The following is a 14153-nucleotide window of genomic DNA, read 5'->3' as shown; positions in this document are numbered from 1 at the left end:
TAACATCTCCTTTGTCTCTTTTCCTTCCCCGCAGGGTAGTTGAAATAGGAATGTTGGGTACGCACTGATAGTATGTAAGATAAACTGTAATGCCATTGTTCACCTGACTTCGGATGGAAAGGGTTCATTTTTGTGGGTTTTGTAACTGAAAGATATGCACAAGCATGCCTTAGAGATGTTCCTCACTCCATAAGGCTCCTTGCTGCCGCTACATACTTTAAGTCCTTTTTTGTAACTGTATCCATCCGTGATATGCACAGAAAATGAATTAGGAACATTCATTTTCATATCTTTATTGTCCAAATATAGAGGCGGCAGCATGTATAACCTGCCATAAATGCAGTTCAAAGGTGTGTGAGTGAGGCTACAGAGATAAGTTCCTAAGCTGCGTACATGTGGCTGAAGTACAGCATTACATTAGCAGTGGAGGTTAGGGGTTTACACGCTGTCCCCAGGGAATCCCAACATGAGAAAGGGCATTTACATAGTGCAACTGTACAGACTTTGTATAAATGAAGGGGGGGAGGGGAGAAATAGAGAGGCAGACATCAAGCTAAAATGAACCTTTATGTTATTGAAAGGACCAGGGGAGGAGTAGACATCCTTATACTTTAAGCATGTCTTAATTGCCTTGAGAAAGAACAAGGGATAAAAATAAGAAATGAGTTATTTTTTACTGATGATTATTTCTCCAAATCTCAAAACACTACCAAGTAGGATTTTTTCTTCCCTCAGAAATATACTTCCTGCTGCAAAAAGTCAGTGAAACAATGATACTTAAAGTATCATTAAAACAGATAAAAAACCTGTGAGACTATTAATTGGACCTTTTAAATTCCTTCAACTCAGAAAAATCAAGAAAGCCAAGAATGTGGTTTTTTCTCCCACATTGAATTAAAAATTTTGCTAAATATCTTTGACTCTACATAGGCAAGACTAGACGAGGACAATTCACACCCTGTTCTAGCAGGTGATACCATCATGAAGCTCTGGGTTGCTGGTGTCCCAGCCTTCAGCAGAGTCATGCAGCACATCTGAACTTCCAGCATGTAAATGGCAGCTTGAGTTAAGACAGTGCATGCCATAGTGGGACTGGTTTTGTCCACACAACATATCTTTCTACTCCCTGAACAAGATGGGATAAGATGATGAATGCAGTACAAATCCATGAAGGGTGTGCAGTCTTCTCAACTGCTTTTGAGTTTCAAGGAATGTAAATGCATGCATTTAAATAATGTAAGAGGTGGAAGGAGAGGCTACTCTACCTGATGCACAAAACTCTCCCTTTCATCTGCACTGTGGGCTTCTCCTTCCTTTTTGTCTTCACAAAAGCATCTTCATAGTTTTTGAGATAGACATTTCACTTCTATTCCATCTACAGGCCTTAAGATCACTAAGATTTTTTTGCCAAAGACTGAGTCTTCAGAAACCTTTCGTTATCTTGCTGTTCTCGACAACTACATGCGATGTTAAAAGCAGCAGATTAAAGTCAACAATCTCTGCTGCTGAAACCCCTGAATTTCTGACATTTTCTGAGTTATGTTTTCTCTATTTACATACTCTATTATCTGTTTTGTTTGACACTTGCAGCTATGATGCTGCTTATGCATTAATCACTCCTGTGAGTATTTTACATGTGAGGTGTTGTATAATCTACCAACCGCAACTGAAGGCTTTCTCTCTGTGTCACATTCATCATGTCTTAGCCTGTGCCTATCTGGTTAAAGTCTAAGAAACAATAATTAATACTGCTACACTTTTTTTTTCTTCCTTTTTTATGTAGCAGATAAATTCCTATCAGACAATGGGGTAGCTGTTGTGAAAAAAGTTCACCAAAGCATTTTCTACAGAAGGTTGTTTTAAAAAATAAAATATGCCACCTTGTTATTCCTTCTTGAAATTATACTGAAATTGTTTTCCTACTGAATTTGTGAAACATGTGAGCCACATGGAGTCTCAACAACCACGTTCAGATAAGCAGAATGCTGTATTTCCCAATTGACAGTAAATCAACAGCTTCATTGGTAATTTAAAAAATGAGACCTGGAATTATTCTAAAAAGAGTTCTGGTCATTTGTGTACAAATATTTTCCTACAGTAATGAGCAAATATTTACTTTCTCCATCTTTAAGGTAAGTTCTTAGCACTTACAGACAGAAAGTATAGCTTTACCAGATACTTTAAGACCAAAAAAAAAGCAAAGTTCATGAAAAACAACAGCCATAAATATTCTCACAGCAATTCTAACACTAGTTGACCTCGAGAAGGTGGGGTCCATCGGTAGCCTGCACCCACAGGGTACTTTCTTTCACTCTGCTGATTTTCTCTTGTGAGGGAAAAACTGTAGAGGTGCTACCAGTTGAGGTGCTACCAGCGATGTTCCCCCTACCATGTATGCATGGACTAATGTTTACTGCCGAGAGCCCCCGAGGGACAATGTGACCCACAGGAAGGTTCTAGGCCCCCCGCTGTGGTGGGGGGTTATTAGACCAGTCCTAGATAGAGCAAGTCTTTTTGAGAGATGCCCCATCTTTATTTCAATCCTTAGGTACAGAGAACCAACCACCTCCCATAGTACATTATCTAAATGGTAAATCTCTATCACTGTTAAAAATGCATGCTTTGTTTCCAGTCTGATTTTATACAGCTGTAATTTCTAGACATCGGATGTTTTAATGCTTCTTTGTAGCACGGTGGAGAGCCTTCTACTAGCAGATATGCAATATGCAGGTATTTATAAAACCTTGATCAAGTTACATCTTAATCAGCTCCTCTACATATCCTTCCTGTTGTCTTTCTGATGCCAAAAGAGTGGAGCAGACATCAGAAGTAAGGAAAGATAAACATGATGTCCCAGAGCCCTGGATGGAATAAATCATCATAATTCTACTGAAGACAATAAAGTTATGCCGGCTGACATCAGCTGAAGATTTGGCTGTGCATCCCTATAGTTAGGCTGTTTGAAAAAACACACACTAACTACTGTAACCTTTTGCCACACAAGGCTTATATCAGTGAGCAAATCCAGCTTGTAAAATATGGGTTTAAAAAAAAAAACAAACCAAAAACGGAAAAGAAAGATATCCTGCAAGAATACAAAGTTGCTTAATAAGAGAAAAAAAAAATACTTTAACACAAGGTGTTCCATGACCTTAGCTTTATGATTTGGTGATTCTGATGGCAATAAATCACTGCAATAAAATTTGGGGTAGCAGCAGGTCTGTGTAGCATAACAGTAAATTTTGATGTAAACTGAAGACCAGAGCCTGGTAATGAGACACAAATGTGAAGTATTCACCAGAGACTAAAAGTATCTTCTACCACTGGCATGCAATACAAGCTAGAAAAAGGTATCCAAGCATGATTCAAATCTCCACGCTTAGGTTAGAAGGGGCAAATCTTTTGTTTTGTTATGAAAGTATTCAACTTGTTCATCAGAAATAAAAAATTTCTGTTTGACTCAGTAGTTTGAACTAACGCTTAAAGGTGCCAAAATAAAATCAGCCGTATAGGTCTAGCCTCAAGATGAGTCATGAATACTGGATTTAAACTAATATGTATGAAACTGGTAAAACAGAATCTCTTAAATACATCCCAGCTACAACAACAACAATCTCCTGTATTGGATTTATTAGCAACTGTACTGTGAATAAGAAATACTAGTTTCATTCTACCTGAGATGAAAAATGAAAAAAAAAGTAGCTGTCTGCTTTCTTCACTGTTATACAGTGCCACATTTTGTTTAAGATATTACTCTCTCATGGGCTGCATATCTAAAAAATATAATTCATGAAAAAGTATAATGTAATTTTTCAGGCTTTGATGAATTGGGGCATAATGTTAAATAATTATTCATTGCCTTTATTCTTCTGTCAAAGTGTGCAAAAAAAAAAAGCTTTTTATTGCCTTTTTTTAATATAAGGACATGGGCCTTTGTGACATGCATTTTATTTTAAACTAATGCTTCTATTATTCCACATCTGAATAATTATAGCTGACATCATCTACTCTTCGGTGTCCTAGAAGATCTTTAGCTCTAGTCCACTGTTACATATTTTATGCATTACATGAAATAAAATACCTCAAGATTTTGAAAATATTTATTTTAAAAACAGCAATGAAATTGTCTGTAATCACATTTTCTGCTCTGCTTTGAAAGCAGCATTATTCAATATGCCAGTGGTCTTTTCCATAAAAACAACATATTAGAAATTCATGCTGCTCTAATATATCTGAATTCATTGATGTACTGCACTCCCTATAGACCTAAAGAAACATTTTTGCTCCAGTTTCATATGTCCTGCACATTACCTACTGATGTGGTGGTTGTCAAAACAGTTGTACAGTAGCCTTTGAATTCAAAGTGTGTCTTGACTGTATACTAAAAATGACAATAAACCTAAGTATATACATTATGCTGGCTTTTGTTGCCAGCACAAGTGGAGCATTTGGGAAATAAATCCCCTGATTTTATTGCCTTTTAACATCTTTTCCACTTTAAACTTCAAACCCAGAAATTTGAAGCATTTCAAGAAACTAAAATATCTTTTATTTCTTTCTTGTAAATTTTCTATAGTATACCATCATGAGCCACATTTTCAAAAAGATCAGCACAAGATTACAAATTAAAGCATTCCAAAAATAGGTCTTTTTTCCTCTATGTAAAAACAGCACTGTGATTTTTTAACCCTGGTTTCTTGGGGAAAAAAGCAATCATCTATAGGATATACTAAAGAAGCCGAAATGTCTACAATTTTGTTGATAAAATGAACACACAGTAAAACTCATTTTATAGAACACATCCAAAAGCATTTTTACAGATAAACACACATTCTCATAGGGATGGTATACACATGCATTTGTTTGCAAATGTTAGAAGGGTATTTCTTGTGGTCCTTGGAATATTTCAGGAAAATTCATGCAAACAGAGAAGTGCTGGCAGGTCAAGCCCCAACTGCAACTGAACCAAACCTACATGGGGCTACCTTCAACTGTAGCAAATCAGGAGGGGATCCCTATTCCGTTATGTAGAAACAAATATGCCTACAGACCATCAGTACATCTTCACTAAACAGCTCTATCTGTATCTAATTGGATCCACTTAAGAAGCAGGAATAGAAGTCATGTCCATTTTGAAGGAGGGCTTTAGAGAGCTCCCACATGCGGCTGACCTTGCTGGGGCTGGACCATGCGTCACATTCTGCACAAATTCTGTAGGCTTCTGAACCCCCAATATCCAGATATAATGAGCATCTAAAGAAATCTGTATGTGACAGCACAGTATAAATTAGTGAGCGTGTGCATGTGTGTATATGCCTGTATGTCACCTAAGCAGAAAACAGAAATACACAAACATAGAAGCCACTATATGCGCTGACAGCAGAATAATGAGAAATTTTAGTGATTTTATTTTTTTATTAAAGTAGCGGGGGTGCAATAGGAAGTCCAATCAATCAAAAAAACTTCAAAGAAGGCTAATTCCAAATTTAAGTATCAGACACGGTAAATGGCAATGGGAAATTTTCATCTCCCAGCATTGTAAAATTTTTCAGAAAGAATTCCCACAGTGTAAAAAATCTGTAAGAAGCTGATCCCTAATAAGAATTCACTGAGCTGGTAGTGGGCTTTTATTGTGTGTGTTTAAGCACTTCCACAGAGGAGAATTCTTACAGAGCTTGGGGCAAATCCTGCAATCCTTACTCAAAGGGATTTCATCTGCAGCTTGGAGGGAGTGCTGCACAGTATGAAACCGGGACTTCTAATGGGGGGAGTTTTGAAGGATTTTTAAGAGGAGTACATCCTCGATTTTCAATCTGTCCAAAATCATGGAAATCCTCATCTGAAAACACCTGGTAGCTGAGATGAAAGAAAAATGCTACAGTAAGTGTACAAGCTATTTTCCTACTTTGTTTCTGAGCTCACTGTGTTTCCTTTCTCTTGTTTGGCTAGCATTGATTAAGGCTTTGTCTATAAAAACACCAACTGAAAACCACTCACTAGTTCTAACACAGACAAAAAGGAAGGTACTATTGCTAAAATACCAACATGGGTTAAAAACTGGCTGAAGGGAAGGATGTTGAAAGTAAAAAAAACAAATAGACCAAATTCAATCAGAGGCACATTGCACTGCAGCTGAATTTGTCCCAATATAAGCAAAATTTGCTGAAGATGTAAAATTAATTAGGGATAGAGAACAGTCAACAGATTCATTTCTAAGAATAATTTTTCTAAAAATACTCATTAGTGCCCTGAAAAATGAAGCGAGATACATGGTTTCCAAATACACTAAGCGGTAGTTGATATACCAGAAACTATATGGCACCAAGAGTTTAGATAGATTGGAGAAACTTATACATTATTTTCGATGTGAGGCAATATAAAAGTGATTTAGGCAAGTACTTGTTAAATGGATCAGAGTTTGATGAGATAGTAAAAAGGAAACTTAGAGATGAGTAATAGCAAGAGAAAAGAGTCATACTGGAGAAAAAAATGTACAAGGTTCTGGATTATAAAGAAGACCTTCAAAGCTAAGTAAAGAATGCTAACTCTACAAAATCCTCTGTCTTTCTTCATCAATGGAAAGCCAAAAGGACAATGGGGCCATTCTGTTCACTGAAGAAGGCACTGAATTCACTGGAGAATTAACTTAAATTATCTCCCTCAAGCTAATTCCTCTCAAATTATCAAATTCAAATCAGAGCAACTATACTGCTAAACAGTGTTTGAACCGTACAAAATTGTGATGTTAACATCCTACCAGTTGTACTAACGTGAGATGTAGCTTAATCCCCTTAACAGACAAGCCAGTTTGAGTTAAAACTATTGCTAGTTAAAAGGCCCTCTTGTGTGCGAAGGGCATGCAAGTTAGGGAAAACAGCTGACTTAGCCCATGATGCTTCAAGGATCATGTTTTATTTATTGAACGAATCCTCAGAAATGACTGATAAAATTTAGCACATATTTTCTTGAGGTCTGATTTTCATTTTTTCTGATCTGCACTAAGTCCCAATAGCAAAATTGCCTAGTTATATTATTCAGCTTTTTTTGTATTTGCCCTCGATGCAATAATTCACTGTGATGATCTACAAACTCTCAAGGCCCTTTGTTCAGAGCTTGTTGCAAGAGGTTAATGTGGAACATCAGAGCTTAAAAGAATGCGTAGTTTTGAGCCATAGCCATGGCTCAAAAGAGGTCAATTCAATGAAGTACTGCTTGTCTTGACTGGAGTGCCAAGCGGTTCTCTTACTTTTTCAAGTCCTTTCATACATCTGATTCTCAGAACCCCACACAAGATTTAGCTCATGCTCTTTAATGCATGCCATTAGCTTTGTAGAAATGGAAGCAAAATTCAAAACATTTCCACGAAGTATATTTATATTTCTCTAAATCTGAAAATCTGCCTCTCCCCCTCTCCTTCCATTATTGAACATAAGCCTGGGGTCATATTCTGACCTCAAACACAAAGCGTGCAGCATCCTAGTAAATCAACAACAGCTAAGCAGCCCCTAAGAAGCCAAGACTAGCCCCCCTGCAGTACAGCTCGTTGGACATCCTCAGAGGGAATGCAGAGCTCCTCAAAATCAAGGCAGCTTTATTTTAATTTAGTTGCAATGAAGCTCTGTGACAAGGCAGATTTTTGTTGTAAACTAACTGTTTTCTGGCCACCACGGCCCCCCAGCCGCTGGCTCTTGGGCTGTTAGTCTGAGGGGCTGATGGGGAGCTGAGCCTAGATCGCTCAGCCCACAAACCTCCATATGCTGCCTCAGCTCTCAGGCTCCCAGGGCTGGTTTTTTGGTTTTTTGGTTTTTTTTTTAGGTAATGTGATGGGGAGCTAGCAAGCTGGAACCCTAAACAGTCTCAGTCCTTAAGTGCAGACCATCCCAGCTGGGACACGGTACCCTAAGCCTCTGATCGTCCAGTGAGAAGCCCAGACACTTGGATCTCTAGGAATGGCAGATCCTTAACCTCAGCTGTCTGGATCTGCAGTTTCTGGGCAGCCCACCTCGCAGAGTGCCTGAAGTCCAGTGAGCCCCACACAACGCCAGGCCCCATCCTCTTCCATGGGTTTTTTAACTCTTTGACTTAGAATTGTACATAGACATGAAATAATGCCCTCTTCCGTAAAACGGTCTTGTCTGGAGCTGCTATGCAAGAAGTATACTAATTATTCGTAGAGCCCACTTGAAAATGTAACATGTAAAGTAGCTCTGCAGTTGTTGCAAGCAATTTAACATTCAAAGAAGTGATTTATAATATCAGGCTTCCCACGATTACAACCATAATGACTATCTGACAGACTTTATAAGCAAATCGTCCAGTCATTTCAATTGGATTCTGGCTGGCTAAGGACTGGGAACTGTAAAAAGGCTATAAGATTTGGCCTGGAATCAGAAATAACATTTGTTGTTTTCCAAACCTGCGGTAAACAAGAAAGGGGATATTAAATTTTTGTGCATCTCTCAGCACATGCAAATGAGAATGGAAAGAGGCTCGTCAGACAAACACAGAACAACGGCCATCTGGATCCAAACCCTGCTCCAGTGGAAGTCAAAGCCTGGAGCCTCCTTTTTTCATTATTTACATCCATGTAAAGCAGGAGTAATTCTACTCAAGACAGCGGGTAACATCCTGGCTTTGAGGAACTCAGCTGTAAAACCTCCACCGCCTCCGGTGGGGGAAGGATTTGACATAGGGAGTGCGATGTAAAACCCAGAGTCAGGCCAGCTCGCTCCATGACTTGAGTGGTGCAGGAGCTGGCCCATCAGAGGATTTCAAGCAGGTCTGTATTTCCACAATTTCGTAACTTAAAGTAGTACAGAGGGAAAGACTAAAAATGCTTACCACAGAGAGGGAATTGGAAAGCAGTGCCCCGTCTTGGCCAAGCATGTTGGAAACTGTAATTTCGGGTAGATCCATGTTTTGTGGGTGGAATGGAAGGAGGCCGTTGTGGTTCATGGGATGACACAGAGAGTGGTACCCAGACTCTATCTCATTCAAGTGCACCAGGGAGTGGTCAGGCAATGACGGAGGAGTTATAGGAGGTATGTTAAAATCTTCACTTTCAAGACTTGGGCCAGGAAAAGACTGGAAAAAAAAATACGGAAAGTGCTATGAAAATCATATGAATACTGATCAAGAATAATAATAAAAGTCACACAAAACAAACAAAAAGAGCCCAACTCGCATACTTCTAAGCAGGAGCTTCAATTTAACAAAGAGAATATTTTAAACACTCATCTATTATAACAGTGGAGTTTCACCATTATGTATGGAAGAAAAATTGCCTCTAAGGCATAAGAATCTCTGATACTTTCACAGCTTCCATTAGAAAGAGATTTTTTTTAAACAAGCTGAATTCAGATTTCAAGGGTCCTATTAAAATTTTCCAAGAGTGTTCATCTAGCTGAATACCTTTTTCATGGGAATTGTGGAAAAGGGAATGCAATTTATAAAATTGACATTGGCTCAAAATGGTTCATAAGGCTCCCTGCTACTCAGATCAAGAACTATATAGTGAAGAAGAAAGATACCGCTTTTAGGCTTACAGGAGAACCATGCATTTGTTCTGCTACAAAAAAAAAACCCAAATGAATACAGAAGTAGTACATATTTTGTATGAATATACTTTGTGTTTACAAAAATACATTTATGGTATCTCAAAAACACTGGTTTTTCCATTCTTAATCTATAAACTCAATGATACATACATTTTGTCAGTCATCTAAATTAGTTAATCCACAAAGCAACTGTTTAGTCATTTGTTGTCTGCTGCCATTAAGTCATCCAACTCAATCTCATCCAAGGAAAAGCCACAGGCAAAGTCAGAGTAATGCACCAAGGTGGATAATTGCTATTATTTATCTATATTCTTTGTACAGCAGGTAGGCTCATTTGAGGGATAGGGATGGGTATGCTTATATTTCTTAAAGGAAAAAGGTGAGCAGGGTTAGATACATGATCCAAATCAAGAGTTAAAGGGGTCAGCTGCAGTGGTTCAGCCTGAAAGCCTGCTCTGCTTTTCTGAGAACAGCCACAGTTCTCATCTCCTTTGCAAGTGATCAGTCTTTGCACATCCCACGCCCACAGTCACGAGGTTTATAGCACTAGTTCCACCCTTCCTGTCCCTCTGCGGCAACGCAGCCCTGCTCTGAGTGCTGCTTTTGTTAATTCTGGAAATGCAAGGATTTAAATATGTTCTGCTCCTGCAAAGTGTCTTCAGAAAAGATGAAAAGGAGGCCACAATTTTAAAAAGCAGCTATTAGAAGAAAAAGTTTTCCCCAATATGAGTTTGCAAATGGAGGACAGTATGGTGCATGAATTCATGCAGAAGGGCAAGGGAAGAATCAATGCCCAATTATAAACAAAGGGGTTTTTCATTAGTCATCATAGTAATAGTGTCCTCCCTGATGCCTGCGGTTACTCTCCTCTGTACGAGCGTGGATATAAAAACTTAAATCAGACCAACAACAAAGAGTGTTACATGTTTTCAGTGAGCTGCTGAACACAGAATAACCTACTCGAGGGCACATTGTCATGGTTTTGGTTGCTTTGCTTGTTTCCCAACAAGGTTTACACCTGTTACCAAATATCTTAGTATGAAATAGAACAGGAAGGCTAGACTGCAAAGGCCAAAGTAAAATCCCAAAGAATGAAAACAACAGGACAGGGAGAGGAAAAGGTCTGGCAGTGATATCGCCATCCTTATGCATGAGGACTTTGATTCTGCCTATGCTTTCCAGCTGTGTTTCTCATCTCCAGCACAGGAGTTTGCTCTCCCCTTGCCCCTGCCCTCTCCTTAATGGGAAGTTGGTGTGAGTCTACTGCCATTGGTAAGTCATACTTGCCCCTGCTTTTAGAAGCCATGATGTAGCCATCAGCGGAGACATCTTCAAGAGAGGAAATACATACAGTAAAAATAGACCCTCACTAAATGGAGAGGAGACTTACCCATGACAAAAAGAACACGTCATATTTACTCAATCACAATGTATAAACTGTGCAAAACCAAATAAAAGTATTATGGACACTGTATACACTACCTATTTGCTAATTACTATTATATTAAATTGATGATGAAAAGAAAGGTGTCTAAAGTGAGCTTAAGGTCTAACACCACAATAACAAAGCTGCGAGGAACAGAAATGAAGGGAGGGACAACACCCATAATGCTATTCTGGACCAGCACTATCCCACACAAGTACACTTAGATTTGGTTACTGTAATCCTGGTGAGCTTGGATCCATGTCACCTACAGCTACCAGGAGGGACTCAAGAGCTGTGAAAAGAGGACATCTTGTGTTCAACACTGTCTTTGCTACTGTCCCAAAAGACTGATGGCCTCAAAAGAGTTTTCTCATCCATGATTTTGCAGGTACAAAGAAGTGTTAACTCAACATTTGTTTTCTCTCTCTCTCTCACTGTCCTACAGTGAAAATACCTTGTGCTGCATCTTTGCTGAACTGAGATGTCTCAACACCTTCTACAGGAGGAAGAGAGACCTGCCCTCCTACTTTCCTTAAGCAAGAGTAGGACAAGGATCTACAGTATTCTCTCACCACTTCTTTAACAAGAAGAAGGGACTTCAACTTACATTCGCTACTAAAAGCAAATATTCCTAAACCAAATATTGACAGGCTGGGTGTGCCTACACCATTAACACTGGGGGCATTCAGCAAATCTACTGTCTTATTTGTACACCCTTTTTGCATGCCATATGTGGATAGTCCAGGTTTTACTTCAGTTAAACTTTGATTTGCTGTGTTTCAAATGTGTCTTTAATTAGTAACACTTCAAAAATGGTGGAAGCAATTGAACTGCCATTAGGACATTGGCTTCATTTATTAAAAAGGAAGTAATACACTAGTAGCATAAAACTCCACAACTCAAGCTGTGTGGTGTGTAACTATATAATAATGTTATATATATTTGCTAAGCATTTTAAATAGACAGTTGCTCTCTGATTATTTTAAAAAAATCACACCATGGTTATTGCTTGTGAACCAGTTAGAGTGTATTTGATCCCACATCACCTACCACATCACGGTCAACTGCACTTAAATAAGCTTCTTAAAGTAATAGAAGTAGTGTAGTAAAAGCAATAATAACTCACCGAAACAACATATAATTCAAGCACTAGTACTTCCTATAATGTTTTTTCTTTTCTTTTTTTCCTTTTTTTTTTTAAAGACATAAACTATTTTACTACTTCAGTAAAGCTAGGCAGAATCCAAGCCATATGCTAATGGTATGGATAGATATTTGAAAGCATCTGCAGAGCACCCTATTCACCTAACATTTTTCAGCCACTCTGGTATTTCCAGAATTAGTATGTGTGTATGTAACATACAGATAACTTCCTCAGGGAAGCTACTTCAACAGTAACGTGACAGTACTCCAGTTTGTGTTGTCCAGGAGCATTGTTCAAGATGCTTGTAATGACTCGGTACATTGGTACATCAGAAACAAATAATCCTATATACATTTGCAGCAAACCCAACATATCCCAGAAACAAGGCTGTTGCAACTTGCACATGGAGGGAAGGAGTGAGGAACAGGACATATGCTTGTCCTGCCAATAGCAGCTACAAGCTTCAAACACCCTCTCCTACTATCCTGCCGTCTCTCTCCTCGCCATTGGGAAAGCCTTCTTGAGGAACCATCTGGAGTCCCCTTGATGCAACTGATCCAGTGCTAGCAATGGTCTCTCCTGGAACGTTGCGTTGTTACCCAAAAAACATTTAAGGGAACTCCAGCACAAGGCCAGGCCCGAGGTTTTCCCTGCAGCAAGAGCTCCCACTCCCATCATCCTGTCCCGACCCCTGCACTTTCTTTGAGCATCTCTTCTTCCAACCCAAGCCATTTATCTGGAATTTCTAATGAAAGCAGTTATCTACCATCAAAAGCATTAGGGAAGGCTACACTCCCCGTATCCAATTACAATTCATAAGTACAGCTCATACTTATTAATAATAAATGGTGGCCTGTATCTTCAGCTCTGTTAAGTTTTTCTTGGGGGTGGGGAGAAAGGTTAGTGTCTTCCCCCACCCCCCAAGGGTATTTTCCTTCATAGTTGGCTTTACTATCAGCAGGACTTTCTCTATTCAGAAAGACATGGAATAGCTCCTTTTCATTCTACTGGTCACATTAATACTAGCAAGCTCGCCTTTTCACTTTTGAATCAAAAAAGAGTAGCAGTAAATGCTTTATTTACTTTACCACAGAGCTGCTAGGAACTTTGCCAGTGGTTTCGCTTTCATCTCATGACTGTGGGAGTACATGAGGTGTTTATCAGCTCTTCAGTTTAGTGGAACTTCCTGGACCTTTATTACATTCCAGAGAGAAAGCTCTCTGCAAAGTAACACCATTAAACCCACTGCATAGCACTGAACAGACACGGGCTTTAATTTTACTTTATTATAAAGAGGTTTTTCATTACACTTGTATTTATTATAAGCAGATTTCAGTATATTTCAGATGGGAGCTACAGAGTGGGAACCTCAGAACTGAGCATCCTTAAATTTGGGCTATTTATAGGCATAAAAATATGAAAAAGCTGTTTGAATCAAGGACGTCTTCCCAAATCTAAAGGACAATATTCTATGCTTCTGGTTAAATATTTGTGACATTTCTGCCTCAAATGATGGAAACTTCATAAAGCAGATGATCTTTGAAATGCCCACTCTGAGATCAAAAGACTTCATTATCTATGCCACCTTAGCCTATAATTTTATGAGAAAAGCTTGCCAGAATAAAATGATATGAACACTTAACCCTGATCCACTGTCCAACCCAAGTCCAAGCTTTCGTTCCTGAACAATGACCTCGTTGGTCCCCTTCAATTTACCTTTTATGCCACTTAGCCTGGCCAAATCCAGCAACAAGCTATGGAAGGGGGGCAAAACTGGGGGGTGGGTGGTATATGTCAAAGGTCAGTTCTTTGCTTTAGCAACACGTAACTCAAATTAGGGCTAAGCATCCTGCTGTGCTAATAACACACACAAAAAAAATTCTAGTATTTATTTTCGATGAACCCAGATACTCATTGCTATCAGAAAAATAAGGGAAATGCTTGCACAATCTGCTGCATAAGAACTGAGGAAATGGGAGTAAGGAGAAAGAAGGAAATGAAAATAAAGCCCCTTTGCTTAAGTACT

At 38.9% G+C, this 14153-nt stretch overlaps 1 protein-coding gene across 1 annotated transcript in view; it reads right to left on the bottom strand.

Annotated features, from left to right (window-relative positions):
• TOX (thymocyte selection associated high mobility group box) overlaps window positions 1–14153 on the bottom strand; it is a 230972-nt gene that overhangs the window by 86885 nt on the left and 129934 nt on the right. Inside the window, 1 exon segment of the mRNA XM_009289269.2 lies at window positions 8842–9084. Within this exon segment, the coding sequence (XP_009287544.1) occupies window positions 8842–9084 (243 nt within the window).

This window comes from Aptenodytes forsteri, unplaced genomic scaffold, assembly GCF_000699145.1.
Source record: "Aptenodytes forsteri isolate BGI_AS27 unplaced genomic scaffold, ASM69914v1 Scaffold139, whole genome shotgun sequence".
Lineage (NCBI taxonomy): Eukaryota > Metazoa > Chordata > Aves > Sphenisciformes > Spheniscidae > Aptenodytes > Aptenodytes forsteri.
This window is presented reverse-complemented; position numbering and strand designations above follow the sequence as displayed.